Source organism: Halichondria panicea, chromosome 1 (assembly GCF_963675165.1).
Source record: "Halichondria panicea chromosome 1, odHalPani1.1, whole genome shotgun sequence".
In the NCBI taxonomy this organism is placed as follows: Eukaryota; Metazoa; Porifera; class Demospongiae; order Suberitida; family Halichondriidae; genus Halichondria; species Halichondria panicea.
In genome coordinates, this window is record NC_087377.1 from 17,845,779 (window position 1) to 17,865,886 (window position 20,108).

General features: G+C 43.5%; 4 protein-coding genes across 4 annotated transcripts; 2 read left to right on the forward strand and 2 right to left on the reverse strand.

Moving 5' to 3' along the window:
* Positions 1 to 2,751: 2,751 nt before the first annotated feature.
* On the reverse strand, positions 2,752 to 6,307 carry LOC135352480 (uncharacterized). The gene is made up of 4 exons (XM_064551657.1): positions 5,992 to 6,307; positions 5,103 to 5,909; positions 4,913 to 4,989; positions 2,752 to 3,736 (listed from the first exon to the last, which is right to left on the reverse strand). Exons 1-4 carry the CDS (start codon positions 6,305 to 6,307, stop codon positions 2,831 to 2,833), a joined length of 2,106 nt encoding a protein of 701 aa, XP_064407727.1. The 3' UTR covers positions 2,752 to 2,830.
* A 1,147-nt stretch (positions 6,308 to 7,454) lies between these two features.
* On the forward strand, positions 7,455 to 8,549 carry LOC135330786 (uncharacterized). The gene has a single exon (XM_064525731.1). It carries the CDS (start codon positions 7,455 to 7,457, stop codon positions 8,547 to 8,549), a length of 1,095 nt encoding a protein of 364 aa, XP_064381801.1.
* A 6,215-nt stretch (positions 8,550 to 14,764) lies between these two features.
* LOC135343617 (uncharacterized) lies at positions 14,765 to 17,047 on the reverse strand. Its single transcript, XM_064540591.1, has 9 exons — positions 16,931 to 17,047; positions 16,786 to 16,869; positions 16,499 to 16,567; positions 16,361 to 16,418; positions 16,143 to 16,207; positions 16,008 to 16,081; positions 15,894 to 15,925; positions 15,523 to 15,635; positions 14,765 to 15,043 (listed from the first exon to the last, which is right to left on the reverse strand). The coding sequence occupies exons 1-9, from the start codon at positions 16,994 to 16,996 to the stop codon at positions 14,846 to 14,848; spliced, it is 759 nt and encodes a 252-aa protein (XP_064396661.1). The 5' UTR covers positions 16,997 to 17,047; the 3' UTR covers positions 14,765 to 14,845.
* Positions 17,048 to 17,069: 22 nt separating this feature from the next.
* LOC135343607 (uncharacterized) lies at positions 17,070 to 20,079 on the forward strand. The gene is made up of 10 exons (XM_064540579.1): positions 17,070 to 17,204; positions 17,486 to 17,565; positions 17,798 to 17,855; positions 18,122 to 18,207; positions 18,402 to 18,463; positions 18,524 to 18,584; positions 18,822 to 18,946; positions 19,247 to 19,319; positions 19,378 to 19,475; positions 19,815 to 20,079. Exons 1-10 carry the CDS (start codon positions 17,078 to 17,080, stop codon positions 19,945 to 19,947), a joined length of 903 nt encoding a protein of 300 aa, XP_064396649.1. The 5' UTR covers positions 17,070 to 17,077; the 3' UTR covers positions 19,948 to 20,079.
* Positions 20,080 to 20,108: the final 29 nt, after the last annotated feature.

The window sequence follows — 20,108 nt, forward strand, 5'->3', positions numbered from 1 at the left end:
TGAGCGCTTTTGCGCAAGAGAAAAAAACAGCTCGTTACTAAGGCTTGAATGAAATTTTCGGGGTCAAAGGTCGCGTCCTGGGCAGCTCTTTTTATACTCAAAACTCGCTCCGGGATCCGGAAGTTGCTAATCCGGTAATTAAAGCCAACATGCTCGTTTAACCCGAGGCGCGTGGGCGGCCACGGGTTATAGTAGTCGTTTGGTTTGTTACCCGAGGCCGTGCCGCGGCCAGCGGGTATAGTAGTCTGTTGGTTTGTTTGTTTGTTTGTTTGTTTGTGATGGGGTTTTCTACTCACCTGGATGCCATAGCGCTGCGTTTGCAGCATAGATAGCCTTCACACAACAATATCTTGATTTAAATAGTGGCAGATTTTGATGTTAAAGTTTCTTTGTCGAATAAAAGCGAGCAAAAGCTAAACTTGCCCGTTGGCAGCTGCTAACTACACGCGGCCTTTATTCGAGATACCCTATGTTACATTGTGATTTTTCCACATGGGTTACTTACAGCTGACGTGATCCTGTACCAGAAACAATGGAACAGGGTCACTAAAGTAGAAAGCTAGAATTACTACCTCTGCTGACTAGGTATTTGCAGCTGAAGTGATCCCGTAACATGAATAAGGGCCAAGAAAGTAGAATTGTGACTAGTTGTTGTTGACTGACTCTGGATCCTATACTCTAGCCTGGAAGGAGCCATACTTCTCTTAGTCTAAGACTCCAGGCTTCTTTGCTGTGATCCCAGTCCACAGTGCATGTCTCATGTGACATACTCAATGTTTCAGCATCCCTACAGTCTGGTTTAGTTTTATTGCTCTTGAGTTGCTGTGCTAGTCATACATGCTACATGCACTGCATTATCACTCTTCTGGTTTCTTTATTATCATGTCACCAGCCGAGGGTTTGCACTTTAGTGCTCTAGTTTGTTTGTTTGTTTGTTTGTTTGTTTGTGACAGGTGAATCTACTCACCTGGATGCCACAGCACTGCGTTTACAGCATGGATAGCCTTCATACAACAAGTTATTAATTTTAATAGTGGCAGAATTTCATGTTAAATCTTCGTTGTCAAATAAAAACGAGCAAAAGCTAAGAAGCTTGTGACTGGGTCTGCTTACCTGGATGCTCTAGCACTGCGTTTACAGCATGGGTAGCCTCCACACAACAAGTCAGTACTTCTAATAGTGGCAGCTTTCGGTGTTAAAGCTTTGTTGTCTAATAAAAGCGAGCAAAATGTAGCTTGAACAGAACTTGCACATGCGTTACTTATAACTGAACTGATCCTGTACCAGGTCCAGAAACAATGGAACAGGGTCACTAAAGTAGAAAGCTGTATATACCAGGAACAATATTGGAACAGGGTCACTAAAGCAGAAAGCTTGCTTTAGCTGACTGGGATCCATGCAGGACCTGGAGCCATACTTCTCTGAGACTCCATGCTTCTTTGCTGTGATCCTAATCCACAGTGCATATATTTATAGTACTACTACCTGTTCTTAAATGTTTCAGCATGCCTCCAGTCTGGTTTAGTTTTATTGCTCCTGAGTTGCTGTGCAAGTCATGCATGATGATGATAACAACATCACTATATGCACTGCATTATATCAGTCTTCTGGTTTCTTTATAATCATGTCACCAGCCGAGGGTTTGCACTTTAGTGCTCTAGTTTGTTTGTTTGTTTGTTTGTTTGTAACGAGTATATCTACTCACCTGGATGCCATAGCACTGCGTTTGCAGCATAGGTAGTCTTCACACAACAATATCTTGGTTTAAATAGTGGCAGATTTTGATGTTAAAGCTTCTTTGTCGAGTAAAAGCGAGCAAAAGCTAAGAAGCTTAAACTTGCCACGTGGCCTTGAGTCAAGGTACGGGATCACTTCAGCTAAAAATATCTAGTCAAGGCTTGATTATGTATTTTCAGCTGAAGTGATCCCGTACCAGGAACAATTGAATACGGTCAAGAAAAAGTAGAATTGTGTGACTAAGGTTGTTGACTGACTCTGGATCCTATACGTACTCCAGCCTGGAAGGAGCCATACTTCTCTTAGTCTAAGACTCCAGGCTTCTTTGCTGTGATCCCAGTCCATGTGCACATTGTTACTTTAGTTTTGAGTTTAGTTTTATTGCTCCTGAGTTGCTGTGCAAGTCATACATGATAACAACATCACTATATGCACTGCATTATATTTCTGGTTGCTTTTTAATCATGTCACCAGCCGAGGGTTTGCACTTTAGTGCTCTAGTTTAACTGGCTCCCTTTTTTCATTGTTTTTCTTTATTGTTCACTGTTTTTAATTGCTGTCAGTTTTATGGTGTACAGGGTGGACAATGAGGATAGGCTCAAAGATAGACCTTTAGTCTTCAGACTTCACTATGCTAGGTATTAAAGCCATCGTCTATGATAATATCTCCAGACTTGCATAAAGTAATAAGTCTGCAATGCGTAGGCATCCTGTGGCTTTGTGTTGCCTGTCAGGCTTCGCCCATCTACTGAAAGCCCACGCATGCCACCGTCACGCGACTTAGCGCGTTCTTTCTTTCTTTGTTCCTCCAATTCTTACCGTATTTTATCTTATTGACCGTGACAAAGAACAGAAAAAAATAGGAGAGGCTGCGAAGGAGGCTAGGCTATTGTAGTCCTACCGCATTGCCTCTTTTTGTGATTCTTTTGTTAGCCTCTGTACTTAGACGCACACACCCTGTTTCTGTCTCACCATTCACTTCACTTTATGTTTGTGGACAAGAATTTAGAATTAGTAACTAAAATATAATTGTTTTTGTAGAGAACATGATACTCAATGCACAACTGCATGTTACATTATAAAGAGACAATAACTAATTAGCACTTATAAAGAAGAAATCAACTGTGTTTATAAAAATAGATGGATCTGTCTGTCCTCCGGCTACAATGATCTCTCCACTAGGAAGTACTGAGCATGTGCAGTGGTATCGTGCAGTAGGCAGGTATCCCACTTTCACCCACCTCCTAGTGTCAGGCTGGTAGAGGTGGATCGATGAACTTGGATTGCCTCCGTCGTCCTCTCCACCAACGGATAATAGTGACCTCCCAATACTGAGAGGAGCTGACCACACGAGTGGTACTTCCTGTAAGGTCTGCCAGAGAGTGGGTGTGTCCAGGTTGGAAAGGGCTTTTGCAATGAGTTCACTGAGGTCGACATAGTGCGCGTGATCCCGCCCTCCCATTAGGTAGAGGGTGTTTCCTATGAGAGTTGATTTCAATACTGATTGTGGGTTAGGTAGTGACTGAGCAAGGTACCATTTTCTTGATGCCACGACCAACACCTCTACAGAGGAGGTACGTCCTTTATCATCACGCCCACCAGCTACAATTATGTGGTTGTTGAAGGAGACAGCTGTTGAGGAAGAACGAGCAATTTTCATTAGTGGGTACGGGTGAGTCCATTCTCCTGACTCAAACACTGCAAGCTGATTCGTACGGTTTTTGTTTCTTATATCAAATCCTCCCACCAGCACTAGTCGATTAGCGAGTGATATCATAGCGAAGTACTTGGCAGTGTACTCTGGGAGTTCGGTCCATTTATCTTGCTCAAGCTTCATCACTGTACACCTGTCACGATCATTGTCTGCATCACCTCCACCAACATACACCATGTAACTGATAACAACACTCTGTACCGAGGTGCTCATCTTCATTGGCATGTCTTTTCCTCTTCTCCATTTCAGAGTGAGTGGAGATCTCAACTCTCTGGGAGGGGGACCCTGAATAATGAATGAGTGTAATTAGGATAGTGTCTACTAACAAGCGAGTAACAATGAAAGCACCAAAGGTGCTGATGCCTCGGTGGAGATGCCAAAGCTACATAACATAAAGCTACTAATAGCTTTTATACACATAATTTTGCTGCATGCAAAAACTCTGAGAGTGGGTAATGATCGACCATGATTGTTGTTAAAAACGATCGATGCCAAAAGTTCAAGTCTAAAATTAATGGCTGCATAATGCACCTATCAATGTCAAGCCCCACCCCTGACATACGGGCAGTATAGGGGATTGGGTGGGGATTATACATTTTCAATTAATGAATGCCCAATAGGGTGGGGGTTCCTCATGTGCATAATCACCTATCAATCCCTTGTATATATGGCACTGGGGATTAACAGGGGACTTAGATTTTTTGTCAGCTAATCTAACACATGGCAACTTTATGATGCGCATGCGCAAACATTGGCCCTGCCCTCAAAATTGCTGAGAAAAATGTTGATGCAAAAGCCCCTGTCTTGGGGGGAAAGTGAGTGCTAAAAGCAGTATAACCCCCTACTAATGCCCCTATACTGCCCGTATGTCAGGGGTGGGGCTTGACATTGATAGGTGCATAATAGCAGAGCCTTGCAGCTCTCTTCTCACTCTTGCAGCTACCAATAGCTATAGCGTTCTAGTGCAGAGCTAACTACTAAGTAGAGTAGCAACACTCGGTAAACCAGTTTGGCTACGTGCTCTTCTGAAAAGGCTGCAATGGCATTCCAAGTAAGCAAAACTAGGCATAACTCGAGAACGAAGCATTATTTTGCAAATCCACGAATTAAAATCCAAGTAAACATGACTAGAAGCCTATAGAAACTCTTACTTGCACCTTGATTCATCCTTGAGCAGCTGTAGCAGTCTACACAGACACACACACACAGACACAGACACACAAACACACTACCATATACCTCGCTTTCGCATGCGCACCGAGGCATAATAATTGCATGCACACTAAATCACTTTCTCTAACAGAACGAGACACAAGCAACAATTTCTGCTATAACTACATAATTATAAGCACACTCAAACGGATGTGTATTTAGCGGCTTAACACATGAGACAGCATCCATGCATGTTAAGGTACAATATTGTTGCTGTGGGAATCTCATTATCACACTACATGTACGCACCTTCTTGACTGGTTGAGTGCCCTTTGACTTGCTCTTTGTTGCCTCCACTGTGTCAGAGTCGCTTGTCAGTGAAGCATCTAAAGTAAAAGTTAAATCTTCAATAAGGAACTTTTTCCAAACAAAATGTCGGAGTCGTAGACTCCCAAATTATTTGCAGTAAATGTACAACACATGTATTTAATTAACTCACAGATGTCCCTGGCAGATGGTCTCTTCCCCATGTCTTCTTGCAAGCAACTGTCGATAAGCTTCCTCAACCTGTGTGTGTGAGGGATCTGAGAAACATAGAATGATCGATCTTCCACAGATTTGACCGTCTTCAGCTTGCGAACAATCTGTACCATAATCACCCCAAGGGAAAAAACATCGACGCTATTATCGTAATTCTCCTTGTCCAATCGAATAGCCTCGAGAGGTAGATACCCCATACGGTGACTAACGGCCGTGAGGGTGTGGCTAAACTTGGAGGGATCGTATAGCCGTGACATACCAAAGTCGGAAATTTTTGCGATAGGCACTGGCTGTGTTAGCTTTAGCAAGACGTTATCGCCACAGAGGTCACGGTGGATAATCTGCTTGCTGTGAATGTAGGCCAGACCACAAGCCATGTCTTTGATGAGGCTAATTTCACATTCGCTAGTGAGGGACTCTTCATCAAGGCCAGAGAAATAGGATCTCAGATTGCAATCCATCAGCTCAACAACGAGGATTGTACCACCTGATTTGGGGTGCTTAGCAGTCGCCAAAAACTGAACAACGTTTGGGTGATGGAACGACTTGAGAAAATCACTCTCACGATCAATTGCATCGCTAGCTTCTTCGTTTTTACCGACTGGAATACTTGCCTGCATCTCCATAGCAATGTGATGTAGAAGTTTGATAGCACAAAGATTACCCTTGAAGCTGCCTTTGAAGACTGCTCCAAATGCACCACTACCGAGTCGTTCGTCTAAGAAAACAGTTAGATCATCGTTGATCTTCTGGCGGTTTTCGTCAACTAAAGAATAGTGTGTGCATGAGGGTTGAAAGATAACGTATTAACATGTATAATCATGTATTAATGTGCCATTGGTACTTACTTTGTAATTTTATTCTTTTAGGATTGCTTGCACAAGGATGATCTTTCTCGATGGTCCTGGCTATGTGAGCTTCACCCACGATGGGACTTGACAAAGCTTTGACAACATCTTCCCAGCTTCTCTCACCACCTTTCAGCCATTCTTTCAAACCCTCACGATAGCACTCATCAGGATTATCTCGCCATTTCGTACCAATGCTGTCAATGGTATCCGAGGGTATTTTAAGAACTAGCAAGAAGTTTCTCCACTTGGTTCGAGCATCAAATGTAGCTATGTATAGATCTCCTAGATCTGCTATTGTGAGATAGTCAGACATCTTCTCTGTAGAGTGTGGAATAAAATAAACAATGAAAGTACCTAGCCTCGAGACCAGCCGTTCGTTATCTGAAAGAACGCCTGGTCAGCGTTTTATAGCATCATAATGATATTCATGGGTAATACACCTTGGGCGGACCTTTGCGGGCAATTACCGGTACGGTCCAAGAAATTCCTGGACCATAGGACAAGTGCTACATTGGAACTTGACCAGGCGTTCTTTCAGATAACGAACGGCTGGTCTCGAGGCTAGAAAGTACATGTAATTATGTATAAATAATTGGTGTGTGCAAATTATATCATCAAAACCATGTACCGTAGATCCAGGGCCGGCGGAACCGGTCAGGTTGGTCAGGCCAAAACCTGACCACTTTTCTTGCGTTCACTTATTTATTTGGTAACGGTCGTTAACATTAAAAATGAAAAATTAATCAGTTTGGTAATAATCGTTACTCAACGGTGCTGGTAATAGCTAGATACTGTCCTTTTCAAGATACAGGGATTTGAGGAGTTCTTGCAACTATAATGTCGAGAGCGGAAGTACCTGATCTGGTGTTGTGTTGCTGCTTGCTGTGACTCTGTGACTCTGTGGTGACTCTGTGGTGACTCTGCGGTGACTGACTCGGTGGTGACTCTGCCTGTGCCTGTTGTGCTGTACTGTCTTCTCCGTGAGGCTGCAGGTTGGCCAGCTGGCTGACCCAAATCTGGGGTCTCTGCTAGACTTCACTTCCCTAGTATATCTCTCTGCTATTCTATTCTCTTTGATTCTAGATTCTAGATTCTGTGTATGAGGGTCTGTTCAGGGACCTGCTAATAAGAACCTGGAATTTGGCTCTACACTATTAAAGATATACTCTATGATATACTCCTGTGATCAGTAACTATATGTTGTATGGTATCCGTAGTATTGGTATTTGGTTCTAATTGTTGTATAATTTCATCGCGGTCGTGCCTGTTGTGTGTCTATCCTGTTTGTTTGTCGTGTTTGAGATTATTGTGTGTTTTAATCGTGTGTCTTATACGTGCGGTATTGGGATTTGGTTGGAGTTGGCCATTACTAAGGCTTTGCTTTGTAGACCAGTGGGTTAAATTTTTGAAGTATTGTCAGACGCCTGCGTTTTCGTTATTGGTAATCAGCAATCGCCATAATGGAGACTAAAACGAGGAAATCAAACCGAAACGCATCATCCAACTCTCAACCCCAAGGTGTGGCCTGTAAGTCTAAACAGACCAAATCCTCTGCCGGTGCAAGTTCCAAAAAGAAACCTATGATTTCGACTGGGAGACCCTCAGTCCCTCCCTCTCTTGAAACTCAGCAGATGGTAAATTGCAGCTGTGGTTCTACTGTGGAGGAGGGGAGTCTTATGGTGGAATGCGAGGCCTGTCTCAAATGGTCCCACTCACAATGTGTCGGTCTCTCGGAAGCAGATGCCACCTCCGTTTGTTTCCGCTGCCACATATGCTCTACTGATACCTCCCCTATCAGCTCTACTGACACCTCCCCTATCAGCAATGCTCACATTTCGTCGCTCATGTCAGCAATAGCTGATCTCTCGAACAAGATTTCCAATATGGAAACCTCTCACGGGTTAGAGCTCAAGGCAATCAAGCTTCATGTCATATCGCTGGAGGAATCTAATAACAGGCTTGTACAGGAACTCTCTGCCTTAAAAAAAATCGTTGTCCCCAAAAATCACTTGCCTCGCTCCACAAAGCCTCCCAATGGTGGCGCTGGGCAGCAAGTAAATGGAAGAGCTTCTTCTCAGTTAAGAGGTCCTTCATCATTCAGGATTGTATGGGGGACTAAATTCTCTTGCCCGACTGACTTTGTCAAAGACGCAGTCCTCTCTCTCCTCCCGGCAGACACTGATATGTCGGTCTCTATAAAAAAGAGCATCAAATTGAATAGTGCAGGGAAAAAGAAATGGTGGCTCACCATACTAGCGCCTCCTGAGTGTCTTTCGGTAATCGATGAGAAATGGGACTCACTGTCATGCCCCTCACACTGGCGGCTTCTCTCCAGGCTCTCTGATCTAGGGCCGCCTTCAGGGAATCCACCCCTCTTAGGGGGAGATGTCCCCAATGAACCAGATGGTCCTCCCTCCCAGAATTCTATCTCTAACCCTCTCGTGCCTTCGGAAGACAATCCTTTGTCTACTCATGCCACCCCCCAGGATAATCTTTTTTTAGAGGGCAGAGAGCAGTCCACTCCCCCCAACTCAGAGCTGGAGGGGGTGGACTAAACCCTAGTCACAACATGCACACCACTCCATGTAATCAAGTAACCTCAATTCTAAATGTATGCTGCCTTAATATCAGAGGCTTCAAATCAAATTCTGATTATCTACGCACTCTATTAATGTCACATGATCTTCTCGCAATATCAGAACACTGGCTTCATGATTACGATTTACATCTGCTCTCATCCTTTTCAGACAACTTCCTGTGCTTCTCTTCAACCTCCCCCTCTCGGGAAGACCCAGTCTGGTGTCGTCCTAACTTTCTAAGAGGACAGGGCGGTGTGGCTATCCTCTTCAAGAAATCACTCCAGAACCTCGTCAAAAAACTAGACACATCCCTCTCACACCGTGTAGTGGGGCTGCAATTAAGAACACTCCCTCTCCCTATCTGCTTCCTAGGTGTCTATCTCCCCTCAAGATCGGGCTGCACGGATACCTTCAGGGAATGCCTTGACTACATTGACTCTCTGATTAATTTACTCGGCTACGACAATGAGGTAATAATTCTCGGTGACATCAATGCGGACCCTGGCATCTTTGGGGATCCGAATGAACAGGGCAGGATCCTTCGTCAATACCTCTCTCGCTGGAATTTCACCTCTGTCCACTTGTACCTCGGCTCCTCTACTCACTCCCACACATATATCAGCGAGGCTCATAACAGCGAGTCAACCATTGACCATATCCTATGCCACTCCCGCTTCTTAGATGCTTTCACCTCCGCTAAAGTTTTGGATGAGTGCCCCTTGAATACCTCTGACCACCTTCCAATCTCGGCTACCATCCAAATCACCCTTGCTGCAGCTCCCTCTCTCATGACCACTTCCTCCTCAACTCCCCGTGTGAATTGGTCGAAGCTCTCTAGTTCTGAAATAGAGGAGAGATACACTTCACCCCTTGAGACAGCAGTCAATAGTTGGTCATTCCCTCTTGCTCCGGGCTGCTCCTCTCACATTGACTCTTCGATCTCTAACCTGATTCGCTTAATGAATAACACGGCATTAAAGGGCCTCCCCCTGAAGAAATACAAAAAACACATTATTCCAGGTTGGTCTATGTACCTCAAATCTGCCCACTCTGAGTCGAAATCAGCATTTCGTCACTGGAAATCTGCTGGTAAACCAATGGCCCCGGCAAATCCCCTCAAAGAAATCTATAAGTCAAAGAAATGCCACTTCAGGAAATTGCTCCGCCAGCATCGTCACTCGCTCAAAGAGCAATATTTACTAAACTTAGACCTGGCCAATAAAGATTCTAAGAAGCTTTTCAGAGAAATCAAAAGATTCTACGCTCCCTCCACCTCAACTTCCCCTGGCACCATTGTATATAATGATGTTTCGTATTCTGGTGACACCCTCTTAGAAGGCTGGGCCAATTACTTTGAAACACTTGGTACCCCCTGTCATAGCCCACTATTTGACTCCGACAACCTGCAAAGTGTAAACAATAGGTTTCGTGACCTCCTTGATTCCACCCAGGGTGGAGATATCTTACTCACCCAATCTGACATTGCCAACGCTATAGATACTCTCAAACGTGAGAAAGCACCTGGTCCTGATGGCATTGAAACAGAACACTTGTGCTTCTCTGGTCCGGCAGTTCAGCTTCAGTTGTGCAGAATCTTTAACGCTATGCTTGCTTCCTGCTACATCCCTGATCTGCTTACCCTTGGTCTAGTCATCGCTATTCCAAAAGGTGCTGACAAGGATCTCAAGAACCCCTCAAATTATAGAGGAATCTCTCTCCTATCTAATGTTGGGAAACTTTTTGAGAAACTTCTTTTAGAGAAGATACTGCACCAAGGAGTATCTCTCAGCCCTCTTCAGGGAGGTTTCAGACCTGGTTACAGCTCAATTCACACGTCCTTCATATTTCAAGAAACGGTTCAATCTCTCAGGGAGTGTGGCAAGAAAGCCTTTGTCGCATTTCTTGATGTGAAGAAGGCCTTTGACACGGTATGGCATAAAGGCCTTTTTGTGAAACTTCAAGAAAAGGGTATACACCCTAGAATTTGGCACATTCTGGTCCACTGGTACTCTCGTCTGTCGTCCTGCTTTCTTCTCAAAGGGTCTCGCTCAAGAATCTTCCCTATCTCCCAAGGAGTTCGTCAGGGTGCTATCCTGTCTCCGCTTCTCTACTCAGTTTTTGTTGATGATCTGCTTGCCCAACTACATGACTGTGGCCTAGGTGCAATGGTTGGCTCGGTCCACTGTCCCTCCCCAATGTATGCAGACGATCTTGCTCTCATTGCGGACTCACCAGAAGGGTTACAGAAGCTTCTTAATATCGTCTCTCATTATACGAGTACATGGCGCTATGAAATTAACTCCTCCAAGTCGGCAGTCATGGTATTTGGTGAATCAACAAGATCACGTACCTCTGGACGCCAGTCCCGTTCCTTCTCTGTTTGTTCGGAAATTATCCAGGAGGTAGATAGTTACAAACACCTTGGTGTCCTTCGCTTAGTGTCTTCTTCTGGCTCCCTCAGAATCTCGGGACGCTGCTCTGCGGGTAGGAGTGCCTTCTTTGCCCTGAATTCTGTGGGCGCGAGGTTCGGCTGCCTCCACCCAATCACCTCTCACAAGCTTTATTCCTCACTCTGCCTTCCAATTATGCTCTATGGATCAGAACTCTGGTCCCTAACAAAGAGCGATCTCAACATGTTGGAGAGAACTCACAGGAAACTACTTCGCACAATTCAAGGCCTGCCTACAAGATGTCCGTCACTCGCCCTCACCAGCCTTATTGGCTCGTTGGAGATCTCGGCATTGGTGGACTGCAGACAGCTCTGTTTTATTAACTCTATCGGATGCATGTCTTCAGAAGATCTCCCGAAAAAGATTATGGTAGAAAGACTTCTCGCCGACTCTCCATCAGGTCTCTTAAAAACATGGTCCACACTAGTCTTATCTCGTTGCTACCCTTCACTCTCGTCTATGATCTCAAACGGGAAAAACAAAGGGTCTTTTAAGACTGCTGCAAAGAAATCTGCATTAGTCACACAATACGTCAAGATGACGGACACATGCACAAATCTCCCTATCTCATCCCTCCCGGCCCTTCTAGGTCGCCCTTCGATGCTATGGTCATGCTGTCAGCTGGATCGTTCTATGCATGGCCCCTCAAATTTCAGAATCAGGCTCCTAGTGGGCTGTGACGGGCTCGAGCTGGATGCGTCCAGGTTTAGATATCGCAACAGAGGAAATATCTCTCCCGGTGATGGATCGTGCAAACTATGCAACACTGAAGAAGAATCACCTTCACACTTTTTAGTAAGTTGCCCTGCTCTCTCAATGCGCAGACTTGCTCTCCTGCAGGATGCCCCATCCTGCATCAGTGTTCACCTCCCCCACGACCCAAGGGCACTACATGACACCCTCTACAATCTCCTGCAAGGCCTTGTCTGGCTGAAAGCTGCCCATGCGCAAGAGTGGCTCTTGCTCTTCATCAAAGATCTAAGGCAAACCCGCGCTGATCTCCTTCTCACAAGCACATTGGTTTAAAGCTCCACCCTCTTACTGCGTGTTATAATAATACCCATTTTCAATATTCTTTTTCGTCTGCCCAATGGGCTACTCTTCATTATTTGGAGGCTACAAAGAAGAAGAAGAAGAACAGTTACGTAATTATGGTTCATTTCAAACCAATTTTTCTCCAATAAAGCCTTTAGGCCTGTTTATTTTGGGAAAAAATCGACCTATACAGGAGGCTTTGCTCTGCATATAATTATCTGCAAGCCTTTGCACCACAGCTAAAGCTATCCTTGAGCCCAATCGTGAGCTACTACTATTAGTCTGTCACACAAACTGTGTATCCAGCTGGAGCTAGCCTAAGAGAGATTTTACTAAGACTAGTGATACACTTTCAACAGCTTACGGGCAGGCTGGGGCAAGTAGTAGCTCACAAAACGATTAGAATCTCAAGGATAGCTTCAGCTGACAACCTGCTGTGGTGCAAAGCCTTTATATTTACCAAAGGATCTTAGCTTTCTGATGTAAGTCGATGTTTTCCCAGTTTAACAAAAATGAATAGGCTCTATTGGAGAAAAATTGGTTTGGAATGAGCCAAAATTCAATCTTGTTACCAAGGTTCACGTGACAGGTACTCCCGCTCTTGACATTACAGTTGCAAGAACACCTCAAATCCCTGTAGGTGTCCAGATTGGTCGGGCGATTAAGGATACGTTCCACCAGGGTCTGCGCATGCGCATACGAGCCCCACCCCTTTTAGACAAAGATTGTCTGGCTCACCAACAATAATGGCAGCTACTAAACGCCCTCATCCGGACGCACTGACAAGAAGAGACATGCTCATAGTTGTATCCTGTTGCCTAGTGCTCGTTCTCTTGTTGATATTCTGCCTGTGTTGTAAAGAGACATTGTATAAAAGCTACCGTCCTGAGAAAAGAGGTAAGCATGCCGCAGTGCAATGTTGTGTCTACAAATTTTTTGTTTACTTGCACACATTTAATACTATTGTAGCTCTAGTGTTCCATGAATAAAATTATGATTAAAATCGCATGATATACCGGCTGTTACAGTCATGAGTTACTTGTAAAAATTGTGTTCTTTTTGTACAGAACGAAAGTTTGGAGCTCTAGCTCATGGGTAAGATATAAACTTAGCTCTACTTAAGACTCTATGCACACACGTCACACACACACACACACACACACACACACACACCTCACACTCCACACACACACATACAGCTATGATGCACGCTATCTGTCAGAAGAATCAGTTGAAGATGAAGCAGAGTCACATGTGTACTCATGAGCACAGCCACTAAACACCACGTATTTGTATAAGATGAGCATTCTATAAAGCTTTACACGTAATAATTATTATAAAACCAACTCAATTACTTTTTTGATAGCAACAGAGAACATTTTTTACCCTTTTACTTTTTTCATTGTTTTTCTTCGTTGTGAAATGTTTTTATTGCTGCCAAACGTGTTAGCATTGGGATATGGGTAGAGCTGAAACTAAACTGCGCATGCGCATACGAGCCCCACCCCCTTCTAGACATGTGCAGAGTCAAAGTCTAAAAGATTGTCTGGCTCACCAACAACAATGGCAGCTAAACGCCCTCATCCGGACGCACTGACAAGAAGAGACAGCACTATAAAGGTAAGCCTTTAGCCAACTATATATATAGAGAGCAAGACTTGACGCGTTGCCTTACGTATGCAGCGCTTTCACGGTGATGAGGAGGACGCGTTTGTGGATGGAGTACACTTGTCAGAGGACAGCCTCGCGATGATTACTGATCTATTCAAGGTAAGGCGCTCTATAGCACGTGTGTGTGTGTGTGTGTGTACATGTGACCTATTCATCCTCTCCCCTCAAGTTGATCGATCGAAACAGTGATGGAAAACTCGACATTTTGGACTTTTCCCTCGACGGAACTTATGCAACTACCCACTTCCAAAAATGGCAGGAACTGCGACATCAGTTTGACCTGAACGGTGACGGCCAAGTCACGGTTGATGAGGTAAACCACACCTATTTTCTCGCCCCCCCCCTAGTAATGTATCTCCGTATTATAGTTCCGCGGAGCATTTAAGAAGATGGTGTTGGCGTTGGGCTGTCAGATTCAACCAGGGAGCTTCAAAGACCTCACCATTGACAAGTGTCTAAGAGAGGTGAGTGAGTTATTTCTCATGCATGTCACTAAAGTCTATTTGTGTTGAGTTTGACCCGGAAGTTATGTGGTCGATTATGGCTTCATTTATGTGGTGGACAAGTATGCCTGGGACTTCTACATGGAAAATGCTAACTTTTAGCTGGTTTGGAGCTTACCAGCTCTACAGCATAATTATAGATAGAAGCACTTTTTAACAAGGAATCCAACGGTATTATGACAAAGTTATGACAACTTTATGAAGGTCAAACTCAACTCTCCCGTTCTCTCCCAGGGTTCTATCTAGGATTAATTGTTTTGGGGGAGAATACGAATTGATTAAGAGTTGTTCTGGCCGGGATCTTTCCCCACGGGAAACCATTAGCAGAACTAGAGGGGAAGCTCCCCCCAGCCCCACTGGATAGAACCTGGCCTGCTTTCCCCACTTATGTCTCATTCATGTCCTTATACATATATATTTCCTGTCACATCACACCACATCCACAGTTGGAGAAGCACATCAATACACAAGTGCAAGAGCTGTGCAAGCAAGCCTTAAACTGGTACAGGACATAATAATAGATAGAAGCATCTTTTTGAACGAAATTATTGGCAAATCAAAATATTTTTTGTATAATAATTAGATGTATATACAAAATACAAAATGAATGATTTTATGGCACGTCAGTTTTCAATCTTTTAGCCAGTGGTTCCATAAAATGTTCTTTTAGTGCCGTCACTGCTTTGTATCTATGGGAGATGGTGTTTTTGATGGCTGCCTCCAACTCGGCATAAGTCTTGTCGAATCCGTCTGGCTGGAAGATCGGGTCCCATCCGAAATCACACGGCCCCCTCGCTGGTACGATGACGCCCTGAGGACGTGAGAAAGAATAAACATGTTATATCAACTATTAGATATTGAAAGAATAACTAGCAAACTAAATTATCAAAACAACCAAAATATCTGTGGTGTACACTGTAGTATGATTATGGCCACCGTGGTGCCGTATATATAGCAGGTTATTTTTCGCTGGTGCAAATTTTCGTATGAACTGCTCAATTAAATATTATATATCGGTATACAGGTCAGGATAGTGACGTTGAACCTATTGCGGTAGAATAATTTCGTAAATTTCGTATGATGCTCTACAATAGATCTCTGTGGTGGTGGTAGAATTAGTATGATCATGGCTGTGCATTTAGCAACTAATTAGCAGGTAAATGTACAATACAAGGGCATGTTAGATTAACAAATGATTAGTACCTGTACTAATCATTTGCTAATCTAACATGACAAACAAATTCGAATTTGTATACAACAAATTCGAACAATACGGTAACATCTAGTCACCTGTGTTCTACCAGTGAACAAGATGACATCATCTCCCGGACCAGGGCTGAATGCAAAGATGCACTGAGCACAGGCTGACTTGTCCGTGTAGGCAGCCAACAGATTGTTTAGCCCTGAGGGGGGGGGGGGGAATACTATTGTAAGAAAAGAAAAGAAAAATTGGCACAGGTGCTTGTGTAACAATTACTGCAGGCCCTGATAAATTATGCTTTTTTCACGTCGTTATGCAAAACTTTATGCAAAACTTAATGTAATGATCTTTACCAATTTCCCAATTATTCTTCAGAGACCTATTATGCTAAAATTATTCCGAGCATAATATAATTTATCAGGGCCTAGCTAATGCTTGCTAGAATACAGTCATTACGCACCTTTGTGACCAAGCTTTGTCAGAAACCATTTGCTGTAACGAATAAACATACGAAGTCACACTTCAATTTATTGTACAATATTAGAATTGCGTGCCAGATCACATGACCACTCACATGTAAGGTCCGGGCAATCCCTCCAGTGCGGTATAGCATAGTGAACTGTCCTCTGTTATCACAGGGCCCTGGATCTAATAAGATCGATATTATTTATTATTTTGGTTCTATTAATGGGATATAGCTCTTACGTACATTGATAGCTGCCAGCTTGCACTTCTCTCTGGCTATATCCTCCGGCTCTCCCTGTAACTCCGGCACTGCACACACCATCACATATCACACACACGCCCACACACACACTCACAATCTACATCCTGCACACACACACACAGTCCACATCCTGCACACACACTATCACATATCACATGCATACGCCCACACACTCACAGTCCACACGCCCACACACTCACAGTCCACATCCTTGCTGACGAGTGTCCACGGAAAATCTTCTCCAATGATTGCCTTTACCTGCAAATAATATTATTATGTTAACTATAATTTATAGCTAAAAAACAAAAAAGCACTACCAATATTAAATATTATATCACCTCTTCTAGTTTTTTGACATTGCCAGTGACAAAGGTGAGAGATGGTTTGCCAGCTGACATCCTCCCAGCCTACACAGGTGGACAATTCATTTGAACACAAATTATGGACTCTCAAAGTAGCTACCAAAACGGCTGAAACTTGGAAAAGGGATTTGCTTTCATCGGCTAGATTTTGACTATAAATCAACAGAACTTGTATCTAAGCGTATCATTGGAAAGGTCATTATTAGAGCTACAGATATATATAAAAAGCAATATTTATAGGGAAAGGGTGTCATAATTATGACCTTGTCTTGCCGCTGCTGCTCGGGTACAGAGGTCACAGAGGTCACAGAGGTCATCCAGAGGGTCAGTCGAGGCTTGAGAACAACCTGAGACAAGTGTATGCATTATCATATGCACACATATTAAAGGGAGAAAACAGCAACATACCTTACACAACCAATGCAACATGTGGAGAGGGGGGCGTGTCTGCTCAAACCTCCTTCTTTCTTTCATTAGTGCCTCCACTCAGAGGGGGCGTGTCTGCTCAAACTCTTTCTTTCTTTCATTAGTGCCTCCACCCCACGTGGCAGAGAGATGGAAACCAACTCAAAGCTTGAAGAACGTTTTGCGCGATCTCTCGCTAGCAACGACACAAGGACTAGGAGCAGAACACTCAAGAGACTCACACAGTGGGTCGTTGCGCGATCCTCTATTGAAGACGGTGCGTGAATTAACCTGTAGTAGCTAAAATCTGTTTATGTGTGTGAGGGGGGAGGGGCTTGTTGCTGTTTTATAGAGTATGTTTTTTATATTGATTGTAGGTTTTATATAATTATGTGTGTGTGGAGGGGAAGGACTTGTTGCCGGCTGTATATTGCGTTTTTGTAGCTATCTCAAGAGCCTGTAATTTGTGTTCCGATTGTCCAATTTCAAAACTAATGGATAGCTCTCAGAATTACCTTTCCAATGGCGTGCTTAGATACATTTATACATTTATTACAGGTTTTACCGAGTTAGAGTTTCTCAAGTTATGGAAGGGACTGTACACGTGTATGTGGCACTCGGACAAGCCTCTTGTACAGGTGAGGGTTGCTAGGGAGGGTCGTTCCTGTTGCTAAGGGGAGGGTAATTCTTGTTGCTAAGGGAGGGCCGTTCTTGTTGTAGGACTAATATAAGCATCCATTAATTTTACTATCAGTAACATCATTAATTTTAGTGGCTCTTGGAACATCGTATTTTACAGTACCGTCACATTAACAAACTTCCTTGTGCATCGATAATAATACTATAATTATGACTGCCTGTGTTATACAGGAGGAGTTGGTGGACAGTCTTGCTGGACTACTGGTAATGATGAGAAGACCTGACGCTGGTAAGAGGTTGTACACACACACACACACGGATCAGAGGAGGTCCGACACGAGTACCTTGATTAGGCTGAAATTGAGTCACATGCAACAATGACTTTACTGTTGAATTTTGCACATGACCAAGCCTAATCGAGGTACTCGTGTCGTAACCTCTTCTGATCAGGGATGTGCCCACACTGGTCGGTGGTGGTGGTTGGTACTAACCACCTCCTAGGCCTTCTAGTTTACCACATGGAATAGCTATTGATATGTCCCTCCCTCTCTCTAGCATTGCAGTATTTGAGAACATTCTTTACAACGATCGCTCGGGAGTGGCACAGCATCGACAGATTGAGACTCGACAAGTTCTATCTAGTGAGACCACCACACACACACGCCCATGTCCACTCCACACACACACCACACCACACACTCCACACACACACACCACACCACACCACACACACTCCACACCCACACCACACCACACCACACACGCCCACTCCACACACACCACACCACTACTATAGCACTAGTAGACTATTAACAAATAATTTCATTTACAACAGCTATTGAGGAAAATGCTGGGACAGAGTTTCAAGTTACTTCAGAACAGTCAGTGGGATGAAGAGTTAGTTCGTAGAGGTTAAAGTTCATATGGTTGACACTACCCCCCCCCCCCAATATATAGAGTAGTACAAGAGTTCATATCTATAATCAAGGATGGACCGCTCAACCATGACCTCGGCAAGGTACTAAAAACGTATGCATGATACCGTACAGCGAGTAATTTTCATTGGTGCAAATTTTTGTGTGAGTTTAATATTTTGTATTCTAATTATGTGTACAGCTCAGGATAGTGACGTAGAACCTCTATTGCGGTACAGATTTTTGCAGTTTAAATTTTCTGTACAATACGAACATTTTCACCATTCACAAAAATTATCTGTCATGTGATATTGACCTTAGTCATGTGATACCTTATATAGACGACGCTAGGTGTTCAGCTACATGTGTTGGAAGTGTACGTGTCGGAGCTGTTGATGTGTTCTCCTGTGGAGGGAGGAGTTGACCTTTTGAACCCTCCACTGGCACTGCTGGCCAACACCAGAGAGTAAGCGTGTAGTTACGTATTATTTCACTAAATAATGTTGGTGTTATCAAGGGCGTATAAAAGAAGAGAGGGCAAGCAACTCCACTATCAGTACACGTAGCTAGCAGAGTTCAAACGTGGGCGGAGGAATGTGTGCATTTGCATGAAGTGCTAAAAATAGAAATTTCATTTCATGCACAGTCATGCACATTCATCCGCCCACGTTTGAACTCTGCTCATATAGGAGTTGCATGCCCTCTCTTCTTTTATACGCCCTTGGTATTATTTTTAATTTTACCGTTTATATTTCCGCCCACTCAGTACAACTGTTTCCGGCTGTATTGTGAGGAGTGTGCTTGATGTACTGGACACATCCACACTCGACCAGCTACAGGTAAGCCCCGCTATGCCCACCCCCCTTGACCCCTATGACTTCTAGCCTCGTACCCCAGTTAACCCCCGAGGCAGTGTCTGATGCTCTGAGAGCTATGGCGATCAATCGCGATACTTTAGGGAGAAACAGGAAACTACTCTACACGCACTGCAAGAGGTGGGCATCAAAATAATTTTCGACGTTGAATCTAATTAAAGGAATGATCTATTTTAAATACTGTATAGCGGGTTATTTTCGTATGGTGGACATTTTTATATTTTCGTAAGCATTAATCCGAAAATAAATTATTCTATTGCAGTAGGTTCTACGTCACTATCCTGAGCTGTATGGATATTTAGAATACGAAATATTTAATTGGGTAGTTCGTACGAAATTACCCGCTAAACAGTATCTTTGATGTGAATAAGTTGAGAATGCATTTTATAGCTTTTTGAAAGACCCTATCAAACAATGTTTAAATTAGCGATGTCTTTTGTGGTAATGTTTCGTATACAGGTTCTCGTCTGATGAGTGCCCTCCCCCTGATAGTGGGTGTGGTCTGCCACAGCCAAAGAGATTCAAACGCAAGAGTAAAGGAAAGATAAAGATAAAGAAAAAGATAAAGAAAAAGATGAAGAAAAAATTGTAATTCAAATTAACATGAAGTTGAACAATTTTCCACTGCCATTTGTGTTGTCATGGTTTTAATAATAATTATAATAATTATTATTGTAACATAATTATTACTAGTATTTGCGAATAAAAAATCGTTTGCAAATGAGCCAAATCATTGACCCTTTGCGATCTAAC

What these genes read in the sequence shown, in the direction of transcription:
- LOC135343617 (XM_064540591.1), bottom strand. Translation starts at nt 16,996, where the DNA reads ATGAAAGAAAGAAGGAGGTTTGAGCAGACACGCCCCCCTCTCCACATG. An exon ending in ATGTCAAAAAACTAGAAGAG is followed by an intron (nt 16,419 to 16,498) that starts GTGATATAATAT and finishes TATTATTTGCAG; the next exon opens with GTAAAGGCAATCATTGGAGA. An exon ending in GGATTGCCCGGACCTTACAT is followed by an intron (nt 15,926 to 16,007) that starts GTGAGTGGTCAT and finishes TATTCGTTACAG; the next exon opens with CAAATGGTTTCTGACAAAGC.
- LOC135330786 (XM_064525731.1), top strand. Translation starts at nt 7,455, where the DNA reads ATGGAGACTAAAACGAGGAAATCAAACCGAAACGCATCATCCAACTCT.
- LOC135352480 (XM_064551657.1), bottom strand. Translation starts at nt 6,307, where the DNA reads ATGTCTGACTATCTCACAATAGCAGATCTAGGAGATCTATACATAGCT. An exon ending in ACCATCTGCCAGGGACATCT is followed by an intron (nt 4,990 to 5,102) that starts GTGAGTTAATTA and finishes CTTTTACTTTAG; the next exon opens with ATGCTTCACTGACAAGCGAC. An exon ending in GCACTCAACCAGTCAAGAAG is followed by an intron (nt 3,737 to 4,912) that starts GTGCGTACATGT and finishes TTCATTATTCAG; the next exon opens with GGTCCCCCTCCCAGAGAGTT.
- LOC135343607 (XM_064540579.1), top strand. Translation starts at nt 17,078, where the DNA reads ATGGAAACCAACTCAAAGCTTGAAGAACGTTTTGCGCGATCTCTCGCT. An exon ending in TCAACCATGACCTCGGCAAG is followed by an intron (nt 18,585 to 18,821) that starts GTACTAAAAACG and finishes TACCTTATATAG; the next exon opens with ACGACGCTAGGTGTTCAGCT. An exon ending in CTGCTGGCCAACACCAGAGA is followed by an intron (nt 18,947 to 19,246) that starts GTAAGCGTGTAG and finishes CCGCCCACTCAG; the next exon opens with TACAACTGTTTCCGGCTGTA.